The sequence below is a fragment of the Cavia porcellus genome, unplaced genomic scaffold (genome assembly GCF_034190915.1).
Source record: "Cavia porcellus strain 051 isolate PalLab524CR breed Dunkin Hartley unplaced genomic scaffold, mCavPor4.1 scaffold_6, whole genome shotgun sequence".
Taxonomy (NCBI): domain Eukaryota; kingdom Metazoa; phylum Chordata; class Mammalia; order Rodentia; family Caviidae; genus Cavia; species Cavia porcellus.
In genome coordinates this window covers 48,566,208-48,591,373 of record NW_026947489.1, presented here as the reverse complement: position 1 = coordinate 48,591,373, position 25,166 = coordinate 48,566,208, and the positions used below count along the sequence as shown (strand labels likewise).

Genomic DNA, 25,166 nt, shown 5'->3' with positions numbered 1-25,166 from the left:
TTGGGAATGTTACTTAACCTTTCTGAGACTGTTCTCATCGGCCGTCATTGCTAATGCCCATGCTTTCTGCATAAGGTCCTAGTTACTTTTTACTTGCTGCTGAGACAAAATACCTGATGCCCAAAGTTGGAAAGGAGAGTCCATACTTAGTTGGCTCCAAGGCAGGGTGGCATGGTAGGGCCTCAGTTCATTGCAGCTGCAAACAGCAAGGTGGAAATTGGCAAGAGAGAGGGACACACCTTCTTCCTGCCATTACATTGTATGTGGGTGTAGCACTGACACCATCAATCTAAGCGCTAGGCAATGAACCAATCACAGATTCATAATACAAATGCATGAGACCTGGGGGCCACTGATATAAACCATGACAGTCATGGTAATGAGCTGACTAAGAAGTACACTAAAGGGCTTGATTGGCACAAGGGCTAGGATCTAGCAAGGGCTCAGCATGTAGGTGCTGCCAAAGAAAGGATAAAAACTTACTCTGCGTTAAGGGAAGGAGAGTATCTCCATGAAATGCTTCTTCGAAATGACAAGGACGTCATTGAAGAATGAGACTCCCCATGTTCACCCCTGCTCTGAACAATAGGTAGTTTAGTGTTGTGTGGCTGCTATAACAAAGTACCAAAAACTGGGAGACTTAAACAACAGACTCATTGTCTGCCATTGCTGAGGCTGGATGTTTGAGATCGAGGCATTGGCAGGCTTGATTCCCTCTGAGGACCATGATGGAATCTGTTCCATGCCCCTCTTAGTTCCTAGCCCTGCTGGAAATCCCTGGTGTCCCTTGGTTGGTGGATGTGTCACCCTAATCTCTGCATTTACACTCACCTGGCATTTTCTGTTTGGGTGTTTTTAGGTCCAAATTTCCTCTTTTTGTCAGGACACAAGTCATATCGATTCAGGGCCTAATCCTAATGATTGCATCTTACTTTGATCATTTGTAAAAATCATGCTTCCAAGTAAGGTCATATTGCTAGGGACCAGGGGTCAGGGCTTCAGCACCTCTTTGGAAGAAACACAATTGAACCCAGAGCAGTGGGTATGCCAGTATTCTTTCCAGATCAGATTAAGAGATTATTGCAGATTTGCTAGTGTGAAGGTTGGTGATGGAGTGGAGAGGCCTGGGTTAATTATTTACAGCCTAGCTCCACAAAGCATCCTACCTTCGAGGCCCCTCCTTACCAAGTCAATACTCTTAAACAGACAACAGGAGTTTGCTCACCAGCAACCAATCATGGACAAATGTGGCCACTCTAAGAATCGTAGTAGTAGTTCCTGTACAAACAAGCAAGCATCAGCTCCACTTTCTTCATGATCTGCCTCCACCTTGACTGGGATTCAGCCTCAGCCTTGCATCACTGGCCTCTGTGAATGTTACCCAGGCTGTGTATGGTTCAAATCAAAAGAATGTCATTTACATTATAGTCTATTTGTTTAAAAAAATACGTAAAAGTCTTGAGACCACAGCCAATCCCTACACCCCAGTTGTTCCTAACTGCTTTTCCTTCTGGTCTACCAGCGGGACTCAGACACACACACAGAGAGAGAGAGAGACAGAGAGAGAGAGAGAGAGAGAGAGAGAGAGAGAGAGAGAGAGACAGAGAGACAGAGACACAGACAGAGACAGAGACAGATACTGTAGCATGGAAAGGAAGAGAAATGAGAAAAGTAATAGGTCACAGCAAAGTGTTCTGTGCACTTCATGATAACTAACAACAGGCAAAGCAAGCATTAAAGATAATTCTATCAAGAAAATCAATCCACTAAATGACAAAGAAGCAGCCACCCAGCAGCTTTGCTATTGGCAAAACCATTGTGCTAATAATTTAGAGATAAGAGGCAAAATTAAAAGTAGCTTCACTGTTATGCACTCTAAGCATCCTGCAGAACTCAGAACTGAGCGAGGTCTGCAGACCAAGGTTGAAACTGAACTCTTTTCAAGGCAGAAAATTTCTGTACTAAAGCAGGAAGATGATGAGAAATTCGAGGATAAAGCATTTAGTGCAAGGAGGAGAGTCCCCTTATTTCCATCAGCTGATACATCGAACACTTGTGCTGCACATCCAACATGACAACAATTATTTGAACAAATAGCAGCTAGGAAGAAAACAGGTCAAAATATTAGCAGTGGTTACCTCTGGGTGGTAGAATAAAATGGAGTTCTTCTTCCTCCTCCTCCTTCTCCTGTCCTTCCTCCTTCTTTTCTCTTCCTCTTTATCTTTCTTTATTTTCCTTATTTTGTCCAATGAATAAATAAGTCTTTTAAAGAATCCTTTGTTTTTTACATTGTTTCTTCATTTCAATAAAATGTCATATCAAAATTTTCCATCAAAAATCTCTTTAAAACCCATTGTATCTTTTAGTTTCAGTATACGAAGAACTGGGTTATTCTAGAATAAAATATGTATTCCAGTGCATGCAATATTCAATGAGATGAATCCACATTTGGATTTGAAAATAGCTAAGGATAGATCTATTTTTTCCCAGGCCTAATTTTAGTGTAGATGATGTTCAATCTTCCTAGCATTTGACAGTTGTAATAAGATAGACCTCTAAGGGGCTAGAAACCAAATTCTCAAGCTTAAATACTTTTTGAAGTCCATTTCATTTCTATGCCCATTTGGTTTAGAGTTAACAAGAAATACTTTACATAGACATCATTTTATTTTTCTAAAGCAGGATCTTTTGAAGATTCTTCCACTTATTTTGTAGGTATGGATTATCAAATTTGACTTTTTGTTGTGGATTGCATTCCCAATCTTTACTGTTCTGGTGTGTGAACCTCAGAGATAACGACATTTTAAAGTCTGAAACTTTAGAACATTTATCAAGTTATTAAAACCACCAGTTAGGCTGAAGATGTAGCTCCATGGTAGAGCACTTGCAGAGCATTAGCAAGGGTTTGATCCAGCACCTTAGGAAGAGAGAGAGAGAGAGAAGAAAGAAAAAAGTCACCCTAAAACCATCAATTATAATGATAAGCACCCAAGGAATTTGGAACCTGCTGCTAAAAGGATTGAGAAAACCAACTTCAAAGATGCCATTGTGAGAAGGGGTACACAAAAAAATTTTTTGTTTTGACCAAACACTCATATTTGCACATCATTTGAAATGGCGTCTTTTTCTTCTCAAACAGAAACAATCCTTCTTGTAAATAAGATCCTCTGAAAGCAACTGATAACTGTGTTTAAGGTATATCTTGACTTCCTCAAAATCTCTTTACCTAGTAGAGAGATCTGTGATCCTTAAGTACACAACAATGCAATTAAGCTGTCATAGTCAGAGAACTGTGTGTCCTGATACAGATGGCTGGAATTCTGTTGGCCTGGGATTCACCATGGGAGAGACATTATTAACTCCATTCTAAAATATGTTGGTGACACATAATCAGAGCTAAAGTGAGCCAAAGGAAACGCCATGTTACGACACTCGTGGCAGATGCAATTCTTGCTAACAAGTTGAGCTATGGGGAGAAAATTTAAATAGTGGCTTATTTTTTTTCCTCTCCCTCCCGCCCTAAATAGTGGCTTATTAACACCATAGTGTGGGGAAACCCCTACTTCGAATCCCACAGTTTATGCAACAGCACAGGGGGATACAGTCACATCCAATACTTGATTTAAAATGGACTCTGTTACTCCCCACGCCATTCCTCTCCCTCTACCTTATGATCTGAATGTCAGATCCAGGGTCCTCTGTGTCCATGACTGGAAGGCAGATTAGTCCCACACCCTCTCCTCCACTGGCCATCATGGGAATGCCATCTTCTTACTCATAGAGAATCACAGCACCTTTCACCTCTACTCTCTTCTGATTTATTTTTCTCTAACTAGATTATCTCGATATTGACCACTGTGTGCTTTACTTATTTCATAACCTCCCTCTTCTAGAAAATAAAAATTTCTGTGTGTTTTATTCACTGCTCCATCTCCATGGCCCAGAACCATGCTTGACACAAAATATATTATCAAAAACTATATACCCCAGAACACAAAGTGATGTAAGGGCAGTGAGTTTTATCCCTCAGCCTTCAGATCCACTGGGGATGCACTCCAGGGCTTTCTTAAGAACAGGCAAAAGCAGAGTCCTCTTCCAGAACAACCCAAGTCTGCTGTCTCATGTGACTAAAATCTACAGGTTCTGCACATCTTCTTAGCGGCAGAGGCTGTAGAGTTGATGCATCCTTGACACCTGCTTGTTGCAAGAAACCAGACCCAATTACTTGGCCCAATTACTTGTTCCCCTGGTGCCGACCTTAACAGCCAGGCTCAGGCCCAGTAGAAAGGATCTTTCTAGGGTTATTAGTTAACATTGATACCTAACGCAGTCAACCTGAAAGTGGATAGTAATTACTGGAGATTGGGAAGGGTGTGGGCTGATAGGGATATATAAAAGAGAGGTTAGATTTGAACAGCACCTGCTGTGTGCGTGAATGGAAATGTCACACTGAACTCCATTATTATGTACAATTTATACATGTTAACCAGAAATTTTAAAAAGGTAAAAGAAAAAAAAGTGATGCTTAGGCTGATGGTGGATTTGTAACTACCTGTGTTCATGGTCCTTTGAAGGGCTACTAATATCTTGATCCTAGGTAAAAGATCCCAGCAGCAGTGTTGAAATGAACAGGCAAACGGGTCAGACCAGTGGAAATGGGGATGGTCTGAGGTCATATGAAAACAGTGATTCTGAGGCTGGACATGCGAGCTGTTCTTTTAGCAAGGTTCCCATTGACGATAAGGCAGGTATCCCAGAACCACCCCTGGAGTGGCAAGGTTCGGGAGCACTTCACTTCTGGGAAAGGAAGAGTTCTGTAAAGCGGAGCTCTGGTCTCATCCTCTCCTCAATTAAAACACTTCAAAGCGTGATTTTATTACACACAACTGTGTGCCTGGGTAGGATAGTTGATTACAATGAACATGCTTGCCTTTAGTTTATGCACACTTCAACTGTACATCAGCTTTTGCTACGGCAAGTGAGTTGGGTCCCTGTGGCACGCTGAACAATCGGTAGGTTTCAGACACTCTTCTTAGATAAAATGGAAAATTTTCTTCATAAAGCATAAGGGCAGACAGAGGAGGTGAAGGGAGGCTAACAGGCCCTGTGACAGTTCTGGGCCAGGCATCCTGTCATATTTGTTGACTCTTCCATTTTAAAGTAGTCTGAGGCAGGTGTAGGAAGACCCATTTTACAAGGACACGGAGTGAGGATGCCAAGGGATGCAACTTGTGTACATGAATCAAGTCCAGATCTGCTTTGAGACTCAAGTGCCTGAGTCCACCCCCACCCCAACCTCCCACGAAGGGCGCAGGGAGCTGCTGGAGGAGAAGCAGAAAGGAATAAGACCACTGACCTGTGCAGACAGCTTGGCCAGGCTTATCTGTAGAGGATCAGAAGGAAGAGAATTTTTGGATACCTACAAAGGAACTTTAATCTGGACAAGAAATGTGCTGGTTCTAACCTATTTTTATTTTTATTCTTATTTTTGAGACAGGATCTTACTATGCAGTTCAGGTTGGCCTTGAACTCACTGAGTAGCCCATGTTTGCCTCCAAATCCGTGATCCTCCTGCCTCAGCCTCTTGAGTGCTGGGATCACAGGTGTGCATTACCATGCCCACTGTTCTAATCCATCTTGTAGCTTAGTGTGCAGTAAAGGTTGACTTGGTGGGCTGGGATGACCAAACCTTGCACATTCCAGGAAAAAGTCTGACACTTGACTGGTTCCTGGAAGACAATCGTAAACCCAGGGATATCTCTGCTTGATGAGGGTGTCTTCCTTTACCTGGCTTCCCTGAGCATGCTGGACAGTTCATGCCAACAGTGTGGTTGTGGGGTCTCAGTTTGACCTTTGGCAGGGCTGGAAGACTAAGTAACTAAAGTCAGCCACATGGGCATTCCATGTCCAAATGACCAAGTATTCCAGTATCACCAGGTACCCAGGATTATATGGGCTTTCCAATTGCCAGTACTTTGTACATGTCGCCCCAAAACCTTGCTGGGAGAATTCAGTGCTGTGGCACAAACCCACAGGACAGAACAATGGAACTGTGCCCTTGGTCCCTCTTGTGTCCTGTGAACCTTCACTAATCCTTTCAGTGTCGTAAAACAGAATCCTGAGTATAACAGCTCTTCTGCAGTTGTTCTTCAAGCAAATCACTGAAGCTGATGGTGATCTGAGGATGCCCCACATTTAAGGAATTTAGTACCAGCCATTAAGCCCCAATGGGAGGATTCGATGGAGGGCTATTGCTTTGGTTTTGATCAGTATTTATTGAGCTCTTAACTACACACTAAACATTGCTAGTCATCAGCGTACAAAGATGAGTACCTCAGACTTCCTAATCTTCAAGATAATTTATTCCTGAGGAGATCCCAAGGAAAACAAAGGTTTTATCTGCAAGTGCTAAATGCCACAAAACATAGCATGGTACCCTGTGGCTTCAGGTAGGGCACAGAACCCCAGGTGGGTGTTCTGGGCAGGAATTCCTGAAGTCCCCTTCCAAGGGCCACCCTGAGTATTCTGGGGACTTGGTTATAGATGTTGGAGCTGCCTTTCTTACCAGGGAAGCCAGGTAAAGGAAGACACCCTCATCAAGAACAATTATCTTATAGTTCTCACTGTAGGGATATTTGTGCTTAGAGGCACTGGGCTTGGGATGAGGGAGCATCTGTGTGTTGGCCACAAACCTAATTCTCTGCTAAACCCAGTGATTGCATAATTCATCACAGGTGAGGAAATGAGAGTTGCATTTCACTGGAGAAAGAAAAACAGACTGTCACTTTGTGGCTTAGCCCAGGCTGTCAACAGGCCATGGGGTATTTTGCCTCAGACAAGCTGCTATGACTCTGCCTACATTCAGGTCAGATCTCCCCATCTCTTCACTTCCAACCAGCAAGGCAGGGCTCTTTAATTCCACCCACTTCCTCTTGAAGGTACTAAAGCTGGAAGGTCTTGGACACTTAGGCAGTGTTTCCGTTCTTGTTCACTTCCAGGTGATACTGCTACTCAGACAGACGTGGGTAGGTGGAGGTTAGGACGCTGGTCTTCCATTTCCTCATATTCATCTCTACTCACAACTTTTCTCGGTCTATTCTGTGTAGCGCCTACCTTTGATCTGCACTTACTTTTGACATGATTTACTGTTTACTACCATTACTCCCAAGATGCCTCCTCATTTTCTAAATTTCACTGATTACATTGTTTGTCAGACTAGATTCACACAGGTGGGTCTCTGTGTACAATGCCCTATATTGTGTATTTCTTCCCACAAATGCTACCAGTCGTGATAGTACCTTGAAGACCGTAATTTGTGTCATATCCATCTGGCCATTCTTTTTTTTGTCTTTTTCTTTTTTATTGGTACCGGGGATCGAATTCACAACTGCCTGCTTGCAAGGCAGGCGCTTATGCCACTGAGCTAAATCCCCAGCCCACCTGGCCATTCTTCCAATGTACTCCTGCAGGATGCCTTCTTTTCCCTTTGGTATCCCACCTCCAAGAGACAGTGTTCCCTCTTTCTCTGCCTATCATATATGTTTGGGGAATTGTTAGCTGTCTGAGTCTGGTGGGAGGCAGAGCTCAGTACCCAATAGAAAAGCTAAAAAGTTTCTACATCTGTTTCCCTGGCCTCCTTCAATAGAGCACCCACCTGAGGTTCTGACACAGGAGCTGCTGCCTGAGAAAAGCAGGGATGCATTCTGGTGGGAGTGGCAGAGAAAGCCACATGCATCTCAGGGTGGAGGCGGCAGCCAGGCACACCCTGGTGTCCAGAAAGCAACAGACCCAGGGGTCTAGGTGGCACCAGGAAGTAATTCTGGCTGCCTGTTTCTTCCTACCTATACAACAAGCTTCCAGATCTCATGCTCTTTCTAGAAATTATTTTTCCCTTAACATCATATAGAACCAGTTTTTTTCAATTAAACTTAGAGATGCTGATTGAGAAACAAGACCAGTTAAAAGGCACTTTCCTCCAATTAACTTCCATTTCCCCCCAGCTTTCCTACACAGGACACTTAAAATGTAGATGGGTAGAAAGGAGCTGTAACTCTAAGTTAGGGGAAGAGATGATGAAGACAGATAGCTAGAAAATAGGCTGGGGAGCTAGAATGGAACTAGTGGTTCTAGCATGTAGTGAAACCTTTTAAAAGTAACAGCAGAAAAAGAACAAGTTTCTCTTTTTTTCTCTTGAGAATCTCTTTTTCCCACCCTCACTCATCTCAAGGCATTTATTGTCAATTTCCTTCTGAATTAAGAGTTTTCAGTTAGCTGTCTCTGTAAGCACTGTACTATTTGTATACAAACCCGAGGGAACAATATTGTTCTCTGTCAAATACTGCAATCTCTGCACAGCCCACTCCCCATAACCCTCAAGCAGACAGAAGACACAATTGTTTAAAACACACAACATGATCTTCTTTATTTAATTGTTTTAATCAGTTTACATTCCACAACTGACAGATTATTTATTTTTATTTTTTCCATGAACAAGTCATTTAATTAATTACCACTTTTTTCTTCAATCGATGGAAATACAGTATTTCTGCCAATTTGAAAAAGAAAATTGCAAGATGCAGTCAGTTTCAGTGAAGTCCCCAAATGCTCTCTGCTTCCTCAGTCCTTTTAAAGTCACAGGAACCTGGCAATTTCCCTTTTCATTCCCCCCTCCCACATCCCTGCTAACTTGCTCTCTGAATATCACAAGAGTTTCAAGATCTGGTTTGGATCACCTTTCCTGTAATTAATTAATTAATTATGAGAAGGAACAGACAGTACAATAGATCTGATAAGATGTAGCATTCTGTTAAGATTAAACAATACATTTATTCACATCGTATCAGAACAAATTAACATAATATTTAATCTTATTTTAGCACCAATAACCACAGGAATTGCTACCTTCAAGGGGAGAGTCATTTTTTGAATTCTGTAGTATACGCCACTCCCTGTTTAACCAATCAGAAAGCACTATGCAAATTAAAGGTAAATAAATTTATATTGACCAAGCAATAATCTGGTGGACCATAAACACTCCAGCTGTTTTGAGAGCTTTGTCAGTGATGGCCCCTGTCTAACCATCATATATAAAACACACCCAACCAATTGGCTTATTTTCTTTTGCCTGGTAACACAGGGCTCAGGACATTATATTTTAAATGAATCAAACCTTGTCACATATTTTGAAAAGCTATGAGAATGCCCAGGTGTTGATAGCTCATATTTTATTCTGTTCTCTATGCTAAGGTCTCATTATTTGTCTTTTTTTTCCTGAACAAGAGCTTCTTCAAACCTAAGAAAGGTCTCCAAGCAGAAAGAAAAGGTGGGCAACGGTGGCCTAAGTCACAGAGCAAGGATAGAACTTGTCACTGCTACTTCCTAGGAGACTTTATTTCCCATCAGCTTGTGGCTGTCTCTTCCCAGTGTTTGTCCTGTTTTAGCATTTGATTTTCAGACAAAAATGTAAGGGAACTGAGAGATGGAGAAAACAGCCCCAAATACTGGGAAGACGTTCTTAGCTGGTGACCTCACCAGGTTCAGAAGGTTGTGGAGTGTTTTACACTTCCCAGAGAGAAGGCCTCTCTGAGACAAAAGACATCTGAATAAGAGAAGGTGATGGCTGATGCTCCTACAACTGAAGAACATGATCTATTTTTCCCTCTAGGACTTGGACTGTCATCAAGGTCACCCAGGGATCATGCTGGCACCCTCTGGGGCTGATGTGATACCAAGTTCACAGCAGCCGCATCTCCCCTTACATAAAGCGAGATAGCAGCCTGGACACAGCTGTGTGCTTCCTCCTCTCAGCTGATCCACCTCCTACGTCTGTCAGCTACAGTGACACCTATGACATGAGTGACTCACCAGTAAGGGCCACCCTACCTTGCTGCCTAATAAAGACACAAAATCTGCACTGTCTAGGCAGTAGCCAGAAGCCACCTGTGGGAGATGTGGATGGTCTAAGTTGAGACATTATCTCAGAATAAAATTAACATTGGAGTTAGAAGGGTTCATTTGAAAAAAATTAAAAAGAACATAAAATATTCCAGTATATTTTTTATGTTGATTGCATGTTGAAATATTTCTGATATGTTGGGTTAAAATATAGTATGGAAATTCATTTAACCTGTCTCATTCAACTTTTGAAAATGTAGCTATTAGGATACATAGCTTGTATTATACTTCTATTGGTCAGTGGTGGTGGAAATCACTTTCTGGTTCCAGAGATGATCACCATGGACCATCAGAGAAGATGAAGGTTTAGACTGAAGGTGCCTATAACCATGGGTTGGAAAGGGTGCTGGCACCAAGTGAGCTTGGGGTGCTCCTGGGGGCAGGCAGCCCTTTGTACTGGGGGATTGTCCATCCCTGCTCATTCCTGCTTCTTCTTAGCCTTGGAGGTCCTTCCCTGTCACTATATTGAAGACATTATGGTGATTCTGCTTCTGAATCATTAAGCAGACACTTCTCTATTGGGAAAGTCCCTGCATCTAACCTCCATCTCCAACCTGCAGGAGTCCATGGCCTCCAACCCTCCACCACCAACACTCATTCGCTCCCACCTGGGAATATCCCTTAGCCAGACTCCCTAATTCTGACATGGAGAGAGTCCTATTTGTAGATCGAGTCATAGATTACAAGGTAACTTATACCCATCATCCCCTTTGATGCTCTTTCTCCTCCTCAGCCCAGCACAGAAAGCTCTGTCAGTAAAGACAATGAGATCATCAAAATGGGTAGGAAAAGGCATCTGAGAATGAAAAGGTCAATAAAAGGCTTTGGACTCTGAACACAAACTGCTGTTCTCTTGAGGTTACTTTCCAAGGTGTAAAAATGCAGGGCAAGAGTGGCAGGGGGAAAAACTCTCTGGATACACCTCGAGGCAGTTAGCATACAACAACCAGCATGGGCACAAAGTCTCTGAAAACAGCAGCAGAATGGACCTGGAGACACGGTGTCTGGGAGTCCCCAAAGACCCCTATCCCTCATTAGGCTGAGAGGATATGGAGACACTATGAGGTAACAGGACTCACCTGAGGCCCCAAGTGAGCCGGTGACAAAGTGTCTAGTGTTACCCCGAGGTGGGATCTGGGTGTCAACCTCTGCTGACCTTCACCCTGCTGAACTGGATGATACTGCTCTTGCTTTTGGGGAGATATATTTTTCTTTAAAGGCAACCCCCTTCAGAACAGAGAGTTCTAAGCAGACACTAATGACTCAGGAGCAATCAGAAGTCTCTTGTGTGAAGGTATCTCTCCCTCCTAGTGCCACCAGACCCAAGACTCTAAGGCAGTCCACTTACCTCCTCAGAAAACTGAGGGCTACATCATTGCATCTGAGTAGTCACAATACCCCTCCCCTTTATTTTCAGGTTCCATTTTTATTTGTACATTTTTACAGATAGTCTTGAATAGCAAAACAGTCACACGTGGGTGGAGGTGGGAAAGCTGAAAGGGTGAGTCTGCGAAAGCTCTCTGCATGGAAGGCTGAGTCACACGCACAACACAGACACACTGGCACACACACAGACGAGAGGGGGCCTCTGGGCCACCCAGAGAGGAAAGCAGAAGCTTGAGGTACAGGAGAGGGGAAGGAGGAGTCACAGGGTTCCCTAAGGAGCAACGTCAATCCTTGGGCATGAGGCTGGCATCTGTCAAAGAGATGCCAGGCTGAGCCATCACTGGGCAACTCCCAGATTGAGGGCCAGTGTTCTGGTTACTGAAACTGAACACCTATGCGGTTGGCCATTTCCCCCATTACTGGCTGGGCAGTTATTATAAAGTGAACAATGACTTGGACTCCCCTTGTGGAAAGTCTCAACACAACATTGATACTTGATTCACTGCAAAGCAGAAAGTGCAGGGAACCTTTGAGAAGTGCATTCTTTTATTTTGAGTCTAGGATTCTGTTTTTTCTTAACAAGACCATACTTGGAACATGTCTTGGTGAATAAACCATCCAGGGGCCTTTTATAAAAACCCACAGGCATCTGATAAAGTCATTGGCTTTGCCCACCCTAAACTTGAAACCTCATTGAAACCTTTTGGAATCTGATTCACTGCCACCACTCAGGCATGTAGCTAGAAATAATATCAGCGTAACTATTAAAAAAAAAAAAAAAAACAAGGTACTAACCACATGCCTCGGTTAAAGATCAACTGTTCCAGCTCACCTGTGCTTTATATGGTTTTCTCATTCCTTCACTTCAGGGGATAGTCCAGAAGGATGAGACTGCCCTTTGCAAAACTCACTTTGGACAAAGAAGTCCAGAAATGGATAAAGTAAGCTAAGGAGCCAATTTCCCTGGAGAGCCCAAATGAAGGGGAAAAAAAAACCCTCATGTGCTTCAGAGGGCTGTGTATAACCAGCAGCCAGGATGACCTCTCTCCACATTCTTCCTTCAGCAGCAAGGCAAAGAATCAGAGGAAAGAATTCTATTTTAGAGGGGGCTCTGCTGCTGTGGGGTAATTTGATCAGTGCATAATTCATGTGACACTTCATGTTTGCAAATCACTTTGCAATTTCTTTGTCACTTTTAATATACCATGAGGTAAAGTGTTAGCACTATCCTCATTTTGTAGATGAGGAAGTTCAAGTATGGAGAAGACACAGTGCCCAGAGTCCCAAGTCATTTTAGTGCAGAGCAGAAATGAAATTTACAGTAACTACATTGTATAAGCATAGCTTGGTTAGTGAGTTACTCTGGCTTTAGTGCTCTTTTACCCATGATTAAACTGAGGTGGTACCTGGGAAAAAGAAGAGCAAGTAGAAGAAAGAAAGAGGAAATTCCCCCCAAATAGGAATCTTTTAGCCCTGTTCTACCTGCACTCTAAGTCTGGCACTGAGTTTTCAAAGGCCTTGTTGCTATCTTTGGGGGCTCAAAGGCCTGTGCTCCTGCTGCCAAGAATTCTGTACAGGCCAGTGTGATTCTGGAGCCATTCAAAATCCTCCTAACTTCAGCTGTCAACCCAAAGATGACCACCAAATAGGTAGGACTTGGAGTTATGGCCATTATCATTGAGCACAACAATAATACCTTGGAGTAATAGAATTATGACCACTCTGCATTGTATTTTACTTTTCTAATCTACAATGTGCATGTATTACATGGAGAAAGACCCAATAACTAATAATAACATATTGTAAGAACTAGGAATAATGTTTCAAAAACAGCTTGCACCATCAATGGCAGCATCAATGAAAAGATGACACATACAGTCCCAGAAGTCAACTTTGAGACATCAAAATCATTTGCATGCCTCAACTTTTGTGGGCCTGCTTAAAAATCTGTCCCCTTCCTCTGTCACACACCAGCTGGAAGGCAGCACCAAAGACAGTTCAGCTGGTATGCAACAGTTATTTCTATCTGTGATAAAATCAGCTCTCACTCTGATTCATCCTATTTCCCTGGAAAGGGTGAGATGTGTTCACAGGGGTGCTTAGTCCCTGGAGCAGAGGGGCAATTAAAAGCAACTTCACTCAAACTACAGGAAGCAACCAAGTATCCCACAACAGCCACACCAAAAGATGACCCAGGGGTATTTTTCTCCACCACTTCCAACAGACACTTGAAAATTAGTTAACACTCCTGACATAAGCCAGGTAAAGATAGTCCATTTTAAATGCCTCTGAGTACTGTATTGTTTCCATTACTTTGAATTTGACTCATGTAGGTGGCTTTGGAGATCCAACTGGCACATCCTCCTTGAAATCAGGCCAGCCACACATGGGTGGTACTTTTCTATTAGGCCTCTTAGCATGAATGTGGACATTATTGAGACAGAATATGGAAAGAAAGGCACCACAACCAGGTGGATCCACTCACCCACAGTGGGAGATTACACCAATATGGTGCCAGGGCCCCAGGTGCTGTGCAGGTGCATGAGGGTAAGAAAGGCTGGTCCCCACCTGGTGCTGTCCAGTCTTTGTGCCTTCATGATATCTGGAGGCAAAAGGGTAGAGTTGTTAAAAGGCTAAGGCTTGTGGAGGGTTGTAGTTGGAAGAGGCACAGTTTTTTTGTTTGTTTTTACATTTTATATTTTGATGTCAGTGCACTACAGATCTCCTCACGAAACCTATATCAACAACAAACAAGCGGATTGCTTGGGGTCTATCTCTAGTCTCACTAGAGAAGAAGTAACAAATTGACAAAAGCTGATGAAGAAGGAAAATAGAAGTGAATAGGGAGAGAGGAAAAGGAAAGAGGAAAAGAAACCATTCCTTCCAAAGGAAGAAGAAAGAAATAGGATTTCTCTCCAGGAGACATTCACATTCTCAAATCTCTAACTTACTAGGGAGGGAAGGAGTTGGATTTTCATGGAGCTTGCAAGACATGCGTCACCATATACCTTGTATGCACTAGACTATAAGGACTTTGCACTTGACCTAGATCGGAACTGGGAGGCTTACTGAGGCCACTAACTCCCCTTAGAAGGTACTTGGATTGAAGTTAGTAGTGTCTGACCTAGAGAGCCTCCTAAGTCAAGGCTCTTTTCTTGCTTGTGCATTGCTTCTTTCTCAGCCATCTCACAGCCAAAAAGCTTCAGGAGCTGTTTGAATGGTTTTTGTGGTCACAACACTATGTGGTCACAACACTATGCGTGAAGGGTCAAAGTCATCTTCGAGTTTTCCCATTGGCCAGGACCTGCCAGCTCTAGAGTGGCTTCCACCCTGACCATGTGGTTGGGAGTGGTTTTTGTTCCCAAATAGGAAATAGACCCCAGAGTGTTTATTTGTACTCATCTGAACCCATTGCCAAAAAAAGCCACTCTGGCCTGGCTCTTCTGATGTTGAGTTGAGCCAGATGGTTTACAACTTTTCTTGGGCGATCTCCTAACATTTCAGGGATGCTCAAGTTACAAAGAGGTGCAGGAAGCTTTGTCAAAGGTCTGTCACAAAAGTAAGTGATTGATAGAGCACATGATTTATTTATGGTAAGCATGGAATTTTAAAAAGGCATAATGTTGGGTCTCAGAGGCAGTATTTTGAAATGTGGCTACTTATGTTATAGTTGATAGCAAATCATCCCCTTTAGAATTATTTCCCCTACTTTTCTGCAACTGGAAAACAACTGGAATTTGCACCTAGTCATAGAAAATACCCCTCATCCAAATGGATGCTTGTGGACACCTGCCTGTCCCTGCTTATTTCAAAACACTTGGAAGGAAGACACAAGGCCTCTCAATCTGAGATACTTTTCTTCACTTTTCCTCACGCCCAAGTATGTCCTTCCCCTTAAGGGAGAAATCTAACTTTGAACAAAAAATTAAAATTCCCAATTGAAAAACTGGGTTTTCTTGCAAATAATTTCCCTTCTCATAGAATAAATGCTTTGTTTTAAAAATAACCCCTAGAAACCTCAATGAGAAGCCAATAGCATTTCTTGCTACCCAGCTCACTCCCAATGCCTGGCACACCCACACTCATACTTGAGACCTTTTGCAGCAGCTCACGAGGGTCCCTGGTGAGGAAGTCTTGAGCAGTGTACCCACACCTGTGCGCAGGCATGTACTGAGACAAACATAAAAATGCACAGAGAGAGACACTCTTGCACAAAGAACCACCCAAACCCACTCGTCAGCATCAAATGTCCTATGTGGTTATGCATTGCACACATACACCATTCAAAAGAGTAGAGGAGGCAGGCAGGACTTACCACAGGTGGACAGAAGAGAAGGTCAGTGGTTAGTAGGTGAGTAAAGGAGGTGACTGGGAGAGACTGGAAGGAAGATAGGCCGGAAAACATGTAGATGAAAGAGCACATGGGGGAAGGAAGGCTGCTGAGTTGGCAAAGTTCCCAAAGCATATTTGTTATGAAACGACTGGATGCTCTGTTACATGGCTCACCATGGCTACACCAGACTGGATTCCCTCCCCACTCCCAGGGCTGCTTGGCAGCAGCTGGGCCTCGGGGGTGATTGTGGGCTGTGCCAGTCGTATAGCACTCACAACTCTCTGGCTGGCTTCACTTGCTGGCACTTGTAATGCCAATTTGCTCAAGTGGGCCCGAGACTGGAGTGGGTTTATTCCGCCTCTGTTTGGGTGCTGGCCACTAAGACAGCTATTTTGGGATTCATGGCCTTGAATATCAAGAGGAAGGAGAGGAGGATGGAAAGAGTCGAGAGTTCTCCATAAATTTACACAACACACACAAACTTGAGCCCATGGGAAATGCAGGTGCTTTCTGCATGTAACTCATTTCCTTTCATTTATACAGAGGTCACCCCTAGGAAAGGGGTAGATGTCTAGTAACAGAGGACAGCCCCATGATGGGGAGTGAAGGTCTTGTTTGGTATATGTACTTATACAACAGCAGCCAGAGGCAACATTCCTTGCCCCTCCTGAACCGTGTGTTCCCCTCTTCTCTCATGGCCTTTGTGCCCAGCTGTGTCTTGAACTTCCACAATTAAGAGGACTAAATCCTGCAGAATCCCAGACTGCAGTGTGAAGAACCACAGGGTCCTCTGGCCCAGTGGTTTTGTTCTTGGTTCTGCCCTCTGGGAATCTGAGCTGTACCAAAAATAATTTTAAAAAAAGTACAACACAAGCAATAAAACCTCACATTCAGAAAACATCCACCTCATTGATTCATGCATTCGTTCACTCACACTCACTTGTTCATTCCTCCCTCTCTCCTTTTCCCTTTCAAGGATCTGCAGCTGCATTGTTGGCACCCACAGAGGCCTGGCCCCCGGGTGATACTTCTTAGGTCTCCTGGCCTCCATTTTGGGCCCCGAAACCACTACAGTGATAAACAGTCACAATGCAATATTTCTATTTAAAAAGTGGAAAGGAAAAAAGGAAACCAGCCAAGATACACGCAGAGCACACACACGCACGCACACATCACAGCATTACTCCAAGGCTCCGATCTGCCGAGGGAGTGCAGTGGGGAGGACAGGGTGGCCTCTTGTTTAACTGGGTGTAAGGCAGCTGGAAGGCCAGAAGGGGTTTTCTGAGCATCCACCGAAGTGTCCTTTTTTGAAGTGGGTCGTGCCTTTCAGCGTGTTCTCTCCCCTTCCCACCTCTAAAACTTTGTCGAAAGTTTGGCCACAAAGAGAAAACATGCTTTCTGTTTGTTTTCTCATCCATTCCGTGTGTGTTGCTGGTGGGCCAGGAAGGATCTCAGAACAGGAAGAGCAGAAAATGAAGTGGTTCTGAAATGGCCCCAGAGACGTGGTTACATTCTATGGACTAGGGGCCGCGTTTCCCTGTGAGATGAAGGAGGGAGGGGGTGGTGTCCTCGCTTGTTGGCCCGGGCCATGGCATATCCTTCTCTACACCTGGGTTGCTTCAGACCACTGCCACTGTCCCTTCCAGCTCACCACCACATCCGCATGAGTGACGGGGATCAAGGTGCTATCCCAAGTGGTGATGTTCACCGTGTCTTCAAGAAACCATGAAGCCAAAGTCAAGAATTGATGGAAGAGCCACAGTATGGGAACACTGTCCCCATCTTGGTGATGAAACAACACAAAGTCCGGTGAGATGTAGGTGCCTGAGCCAACTCAACTCTACCTTGGCACTGACATCGTCTTGATTTAGTTTTGTTTTATATATGTATATTATATATATATATATATTTATATATATATAAATGTATGGGTTTGTATTTTAGCACACTGTCCCATTCTCGGGTCTGGATTTAGGGCAGTTGGTCCTCGGGACAGGTTGGACAGAGGGGGCCAAGGTACAGAAGAATCCCGAGATGAGTGTGAGGCCCAGGCCCCCCCATGCACAGAACATGGACCATCCATAGCCATGGCTGATGTCGTCAGGGAGTCCATACAGGTAGCGTGGGTAGCGTGACAGCTCAAAGTTGATCCCAGCCACACAGGTGCACAGTGAAATGATGCAGAAGGTTCCTGGAGAAGAAAAACAAATATGGGGAGGGAAATGGAGGAGGATAGGGAAAAGGAGAAGGAGAGAGAAAGAAAGAAGTTAGGATTATTACATTTTCAATTTTCTTGAGTAGGAGAAGTGAGGAGATCCAGGTAAGAACAGGCTATAACCAAGGGTGCCATCTGAAAGGGACACACAGGAAGAAGAATACTACTAAATGATCTTCATTTCCTTATTCTCTAATAATTGCCAGTCTTTGAAAGATCAGCGAGTCTCTTATTAGGGAAAATATACCAAATAAATGCCTCATTAGCATTTCCTGCAGGGTGGAGTGAGGCAGGAGATCATTTGGTTCCTTTCTCTAAACCATTTTGAACTCACTGTCTTTCTTTGGAGACAGAAAAGATCTCACTTCTTTAATGGGAAATATATCTTTTTTTCCTTTCTTATATAGAACATCTTGTACAATGTTAAGTACCCTGTCATCTATTCACCAATGACTCTTTGACTACCAAGAGAAAATGTTCCTTCTCAGTTCGTCTTCTCAGATTTCCAACTCCTGGATATCTTTTCCTGTTTCCTGTAAGACAACACTTCCCAAAGTATTCTCCCTGGGAAGCTAACTCTCTGAAATCCTTTGTGATCTGCATTTCCAAAGGCCATTAAGGCACAAGTATAGGGGACAGTTCGGAGGTAGGGGAACAGCTGGGAGGTGACCGCATTCATCAGCAGGAGGTATGAGGTTCTGGTAAGGTGGGCCCAGAGCCTGAAGATTATAATGGCTTAGTGAATGATCATTTTTAGAATGATAATGTGACAACTGAAAGTACTGTCAGGGGTTAGCTGGACACAGACATTATATAACTAAAATATGCCCCATGTCTGTGTGTTTATGGGTATGCATTGCATCTATATGCATCTGAAGTATGTGCACATGTATGTGAATGCATGCGTGTGTGGCTACAGCAGTGATGCACATATGTACACATGGCACCAACATCACTTGTGAGAACAGAGGTCTCAATCTTGCAGAAGTTACAAAGCATCCAGGTTGCCCCACATTCCACCCTGGGGCTCAAACTGAATTCTCTGATAGTTATGACTGTGGAACAGGTCTTAGCCCAGACTTTTAGAATCAGCGTGCCTTAGGGAGAGCATGGAAATCTTTTGTTTTTGAGAGTTTTTCAGATGATTGCTGTGGAGCAGGATGCTGGAATCCTGTGTCAGGGCAGAGGGGTGCTTTGCAGCAGGGAGAAAGAAGAGGAGTGACTTCTGGGCACAAACAAGGAGACAACAACTGAGCAGAGGTGGCAGGACAAAAGGAAAGTATGTCTTGGCAGTTTCAAATAACCCAAATTGGACAAAGATAAGCTGGCCTATTCGAGGCTCACACACTGCCATGATACCTCCAGTTACTGGCCAAGGAAGCTATCGTTGAGTGGCTATGATACCATTCCTAACATTTAGATGTAGGGCCAAACGTGTGTGTGTGTGTGTGTGTGTGTGTGTGTGTGTGTGTGCGCACGCGCGTGTGTGTGCACGCACGCACATACACACACACATGTGTATAGCTCATGTGCACATGTGATGTCATTAGCAGTGACAAGTTTAAATTTGAGCTGCCTTGGGAGGAGTGAAGCACTGGAAAGCACAAATCTGAAGCAGGATAAAAAGTTCTGAGCTGGGGATATGGACTGAGGTAGCATCTTACACATTAAAGCTCTGGATCCTGGATCTGACTGAGGTCCCTCAAAGACTTGATAGAAAGTATATTTATGAAGAATGCTGTGGAAAATAGGGCCACTTTTCAATAGTAGTACTGTTCTCTTTATTGAGTCCAAAGGTTAGCTTTGCAAGAAAGGCTCCACCTCAAAACAGTGGTGGTCTTCTCAAGGTACCTGTGTTGGTGAGCTTGATGTACATAATTGGTGGCATACTCTGCTGGCAGGTTGAGCAAGACACAATGGGTATGGGTGACAAATTGTGAGTGGAGAGATAAGTGGAGGGATTATCTCCATGTGGAGCTAATTACCAATTGGGAATGACTCAACTTCTTTATAACATACATTTTGTTACGTTAAGAGTTAACAGGGACATCATTATGGTGTGGATATATGCTGCCCAAGGCTCATATTAGGGAGTCCCTAATGTAGCAGTGTTTGGAGGTGGGAGAGGTTGGAAAGTGATAGAACCTTGAGGTCTCTAACTTCACCAGTGGATGAACCCATTGATGAATTCATAGCTAACTGGCCTATTGGGAGGTGGAGATTAATTGGATAAAGTGGGGCACTAAGGGAGTAACTTTCAGGGTATATCTTATCCCTGGCCTCTTTTTCTCTAGATTTTCCCCTCTTCATTTCCTGGCACCTATGAGGTGAGCAACCTCCTCCTCCACACACACTCACTACAATGATGTTTTGCTTCACCCTGCGCAAAGCAATAGAGCCAGACCATGGACTGAAACCTCCGAAGTTATGAGCCAAAATAAATCTTTCCTCCCTTAAACTGGCTTTCTCAAGTATTTAGTCGCATAGATGGAAAGCTGTCTAACACAGGCATCTTTCTGCCAATTCTTCTGTGATTTTGGAACCTTTGAAAAATTCCTCTTGTCATAATCCGTACAAGGTAGCACTTCAGAGGGTAAGACAGGATGATAGCTGTGAGTTGAGGCCATCCTGGGCTACATAGTGAGTTCAAAGATAGTCTGAACTACACAGTGAGACCCTGTCTCACACATTCCCCCAATTACTCTTGCCAATATCCCCACAGACAGGAAAATCTTATTGGTCTCACTTAAAATGACCTTTTCAGTGGGCATCTATGAAATCTACTAGGAAGCTCTCTTCCACGAAGATGGTACAGTTGGAACAAGCTGTGTTTGTTTCTACATATGCTGCTCTTTTCTGTTATGAAGAAGGATTTATATTTTTATGTACTTCTCTGATTATAAATTCAAATTGGAAAATATATCTTAATAATTAGAAATGGACATATGCAGGCAGATAAATTCTCAAAAACTGAGCCAAATGAACAACGTGTTGCCTCTCTGCCTAAGCACAGTATTCTGATGGTTGAATCAATTATGTGCTTTGATGAATAGCAATCCTGTCCTGGACAGCTGGAGAAAAGGATAAACAAGGTGGGGCAAGCCCTGCATGACCGATTTCTCTGATGTGATGTATATAATTCTACCTGTAGACTGGTAGCAAACTGGGGAGTTCAGGGTGCCAGAACTTTCCCCAGCCACTTGCTGGAGTTAAGTGAAGGCCTTTGAGGAATAAAATACAGATTTTAAATGCCTGTTTTGGGAAAATATGTGTCAATGAAAGGACAACAATATCCATCACAGGATTCAGCCTCCCTTATTCACTAAAAGTGAAGCTGACCTTTGGGTAAATAGCACAGGGCTGGCAAGAGCAACTGACATACACAAGGGGGCTTCTGTTCAGAAAAGTCCGTATTTAGCCCTCTCTATGGGAAATATGAAGCCACAGGCCATGGCCTCCAAGGCTAAGTCTTTAGACTTTGTCATCATGTTTCTCATAACCATTTAGTGAGGTTCAAGAAAGGCAATAGTAATAATGTGTAATCTGTAATCACACCTTCTTAGTAGAACCTCCCCCACCCCCCGACATGGGTTTATGGGTTTGGGCCTAATTCCAATCATACCCATACTAACTAGGCTTATTGTGTTTCAAGCAACTGAAAATAATTCAACTCCGAAGCCCTTCTGCTGGAGAACAAGGATCTCTGTACTGGGAACACTGGCTGTAATAGTCTCAAGTGTCGCTCTTGCCTGGCAGCAGTGATGGCTGTAATAAGCAGGGTCAGTCTGGAGTAGAGGGACAGGTTATCTGTGACAGGGTGGGGGGTGGTTCCTGTGGTAGTGGGCCCCGTAAAACACAGAATAGATGAACAGCAGTTATGTCTGCTTGGTTCTATGGACCAAGCACTGTGCTAGACGTTAGTACAATACAAGGGAGAGTCAGATATTATTCCTGCCCTTAAGTATCTTTAATTAAATTGAAAATAAAAAGAGCGCATGATCTAGTAGGGATAGAGACATGCATAAAGGGAAAGTTAAGGATGAAGTGGAAATGGCACCAGACTAGGGAGGAAGAAAGCTCTGGACCTCTCATCTGTGAAGTCAGGGAGCTGGGGTAGATGGTTTTAGACTTACCAGGTCTAGTACTGCTGGGAAAAGGAGGAATAAGATGGTAAGAGTAACTCTGATGCAGACAACCATGCTGGATGTGAGAGGGCTGCCCATGGAAGTAGGATTGACAGAAGAACAGGATAGTGACAAGAAATAAACAGGACGGGGTCCTCACCTGGGCAGTGCCCTACTGTCCTAGAAATTCAGTGCCTGAGATGAGACTGTGCTACACTCCCTTCCCTGCACCTGAACTGAGAACTGTTGATTGCTACTGTCCACGTCCAGTTTTCTCCATTTCTCACCTGAACCACTATAACATCACTGGCATCCTGTCTTCTACTTTTGCCCCATACAATAACCAGTGGTATATTAAAACCTTAATCAGTTGATGATTCTTTTCATTCAATAACTTCCAATAAATACAACCCAAACTCTGGTATCTTACCCCCATGGCCTTACCTAAGTAGCTTCCACATACTTATCAGAGTGAGTTTCCCATCTTGACCCCCACATTTACTAAACTCCAGCCACACTAGAGAGCATTCTGTGTCACATACTCACTAAGCATGTTTTACCTCAGGGACTTTGCACTTGCTATTTTCATGCCCAGATGGCCTTCTGGCTCCTCCTGGATCTCAATTTAATTATCACCCCAGAAAGATTATCACTGCCTCCTTCTGAAGCAGTAATTGTCCCAGTAGTTTTCAAATCACATTCCATGAGATGTGTCAGAAGAGAGAAGAAGGAAGGAGTAGATAAGACTGCCAGATCGCTCTCTTTTTCTGAGTAGAATAACTCTGTGTTGATCTGTTACTAGAAAAGATTTTAGTGACCTAAGCATCTCTGCAAACCACTGTCTTGCCTATTTTCAAGGAGAACCTAAAATATGTCATTGCAAGAACTCTCCCTGGGACAGCAAAGTCCAGTGGCTGCTCTGTCAGTGACAAATCCACACGACGGGCAGAAAGAGTCCATCAGTCTCAACCTTGAGTCCTGCTGGTCCTACAAAGGACCTCAGACTCCTCAAATGCAGCCCTCCAGGCCAATGGCACAAGCCAGCCAGTCAAAGCTGGCTCGAATGAGAAATAAAAACTAATTACCCTCTCTATGCCAGGATTCTCACCGGCATGGGCTCAGAGTGGGAGGTCTAGTTAGGGACAGATACGGCACCACCCCAAGCAGCTGTAGCCTGAGAGTTTGCACTGACAAGACCTGTAGTAGGGAGGGAGTGGCTCCCTTCTGGACTGCAGGGTTGCTGTAGCCCTATTTGGATATAACACCTGGAGCAGGAAGCTGTGGTGCATGGAGTAATGAGCTGTGTACACACAGATGCTGCCTTCTGACAGGGCACCAGCTTCCTTTGATGTCTGCCCCACCGGAAGTTCTTTCAGTGAATTGGATAAACAATGTCACCTTGTGACCTGCCACCCTGCTTTGGACAGTTACCTCCTTCTTGAGTCGATGCTTGGCTGGAGAAAGGGAGGCCCCTTCCAGGATTCTGGGATTGCTGCCCTCTAGCGGCTCCCTCCACGCCAGGGAGGATAAAAGAGAACTTGTTTTCCTGCCCGGACTCCTGTTCAGATAGCAAGTATAGCTTCCTTGTCCATCTCTTTCACATCACTGCCAGCCCTAATTAATGTTTCTCTGGTTGTCAAATACTAGATTCTGGGTTTCTTGCTAGCTTTAGTTTCCTGGCTATTTGACAACTTCTGCCTGCTTGGCTGTCTCTTCCTTCAGTTTCCAAGCTGCCCTTAAACCAGGCTTCGTTGCACCTCTCTAGCTGTTACCTCTCAGTCTATCAGGGGCTTCTCAGCCTACATTTGTCATTTCAGACTTCCTGGTGCCTGACTCTCCTCTTGTCCTGTGTTGCATACTCTCTGGCACAAACCCATGTTCTCTTGCTGGAACTACCCTCAGCACATGACTGATTCATATGAGTATCTCCCTCTTCCAACCTCATCCCAGGGTTCACTATGTACCCTGACCACACATGGATTTTCAATGCTACCCCCATGCTATGCTTGGCATTTGTCACTACAAGTTTAAGTGTTGGAAACTTGATTTCCAAATTCTTGTGTTAAAGGTACTTGAAGGAAGGGCATTTGGGAGGCAATGAAGTTGGGGCTGTCATGGTGACATTAATAGTGTTATAAGAAGAGGAAGGGAGACCTGAGTAAGCATGCTTGCTCTGTCTCTCCCTACCACGCCATCCACCCTGTTATGAAGCAGCACGAAGCTCCCACCACATGCTGGTGCCATGCTCTTGGGCTCCCTGACATTCCAAACCATGAGCCACATAAGCCATCTTTACACAGTTACCCAGTCTCAGGGACAGTCATGCATCCCTTAATGATGGGATAGGTTCTCATGAGTGCATCATCATACAATTTTATGGCCCTGTGAGCACTGTAGAGGTATATAATGTTCCCAGGAGATAGGAGCTTTCAAAGCTCCTTCACAACCTTATTGGACCACTATCATTTATGTGGTGTTGCTGGCCAAAGCATCATTGGTCACATGACTATATTTTGTAAGAGCAGTAAAAAATGGACTACAACACCCATAAGCCAAAATTGCCTTGTTTTCTAACTTCTTTTATTTTACAAAGCCTTATTTCTTTTGCAAGGAGACCAACCATCCCTGCCTGTTTGTGGAGAAAGACTCTTGAAACATGAGGCTTCCAATATATCTGGGAAGTCCTGGGCTGGGATGAGAATTTGCCAGTCTACTTGGCTTCCTTAACATCCTGCTCTCATGCTGGGGCCACTCGGGGGTCCTACAGTGACTGCTTCAGTGAATCCCTGCTTGTGAGCTACAGAAAGCATGATGTCTTTGCTAGAAGAAACATAGAAACTTGGAACTTGGAGTATGTTCTGAGTTAAGAAAGGCTAGGCCAGGATAACATTGTTTGGGAACAGCAGATTCTTCTGTAACTCTGAAATGTCACCAGGGAACACTTAATCAGCAATGCAGGGCCATCTTAAAGGTTAATGGCCATGATATCCTTAAACTGATATGCAGAGTTATGGAGTTCACTCTTGCTCAGCCCGCTTCCGAGTGCTAATTGCAGATGCACAAAGTGGGCAAGATAGTGTCACCAGTGTAGTTGTCGCCAAATAAGCCTACACAGCAAGGTGAGGGTAGGACATGTGTTTCCACATCCCTTAGG

The 25,166-nt window shown here is 43.9% G+C and overlaps 1 protein-coding gene across 2 annotated transcripts in view; it reads right to left on the bottom strand.

The window, feature by feature from the left end:
- The window catches only part of Tmem178b (transmembrane protein 178B), a 398,102-nt gene that overhangs the window by 28,294 nt on the left and 344,642 nt on the right, over positions 1-25,166 (bottom strand). Inside the window, exon 4 of one of the 2 annotated variants that reach the window (XM_023567511.2) lies at positions 8,394-17,864. The exons of the other annotated variant lie outside the window; for it this stretch is intronic. Coding sequence (XP_023423279.1) covers positions 17,614-17,864 — 251 coding nt within the window. The 3' untranslated portion in view covers positions 8,394-17,613. Of the gene's footprint in view, positions 1-8,393; positions 17,865-25,166 lie in introns of those variants that run through there. 2 annotated transcript variants of the gene reach the window in all.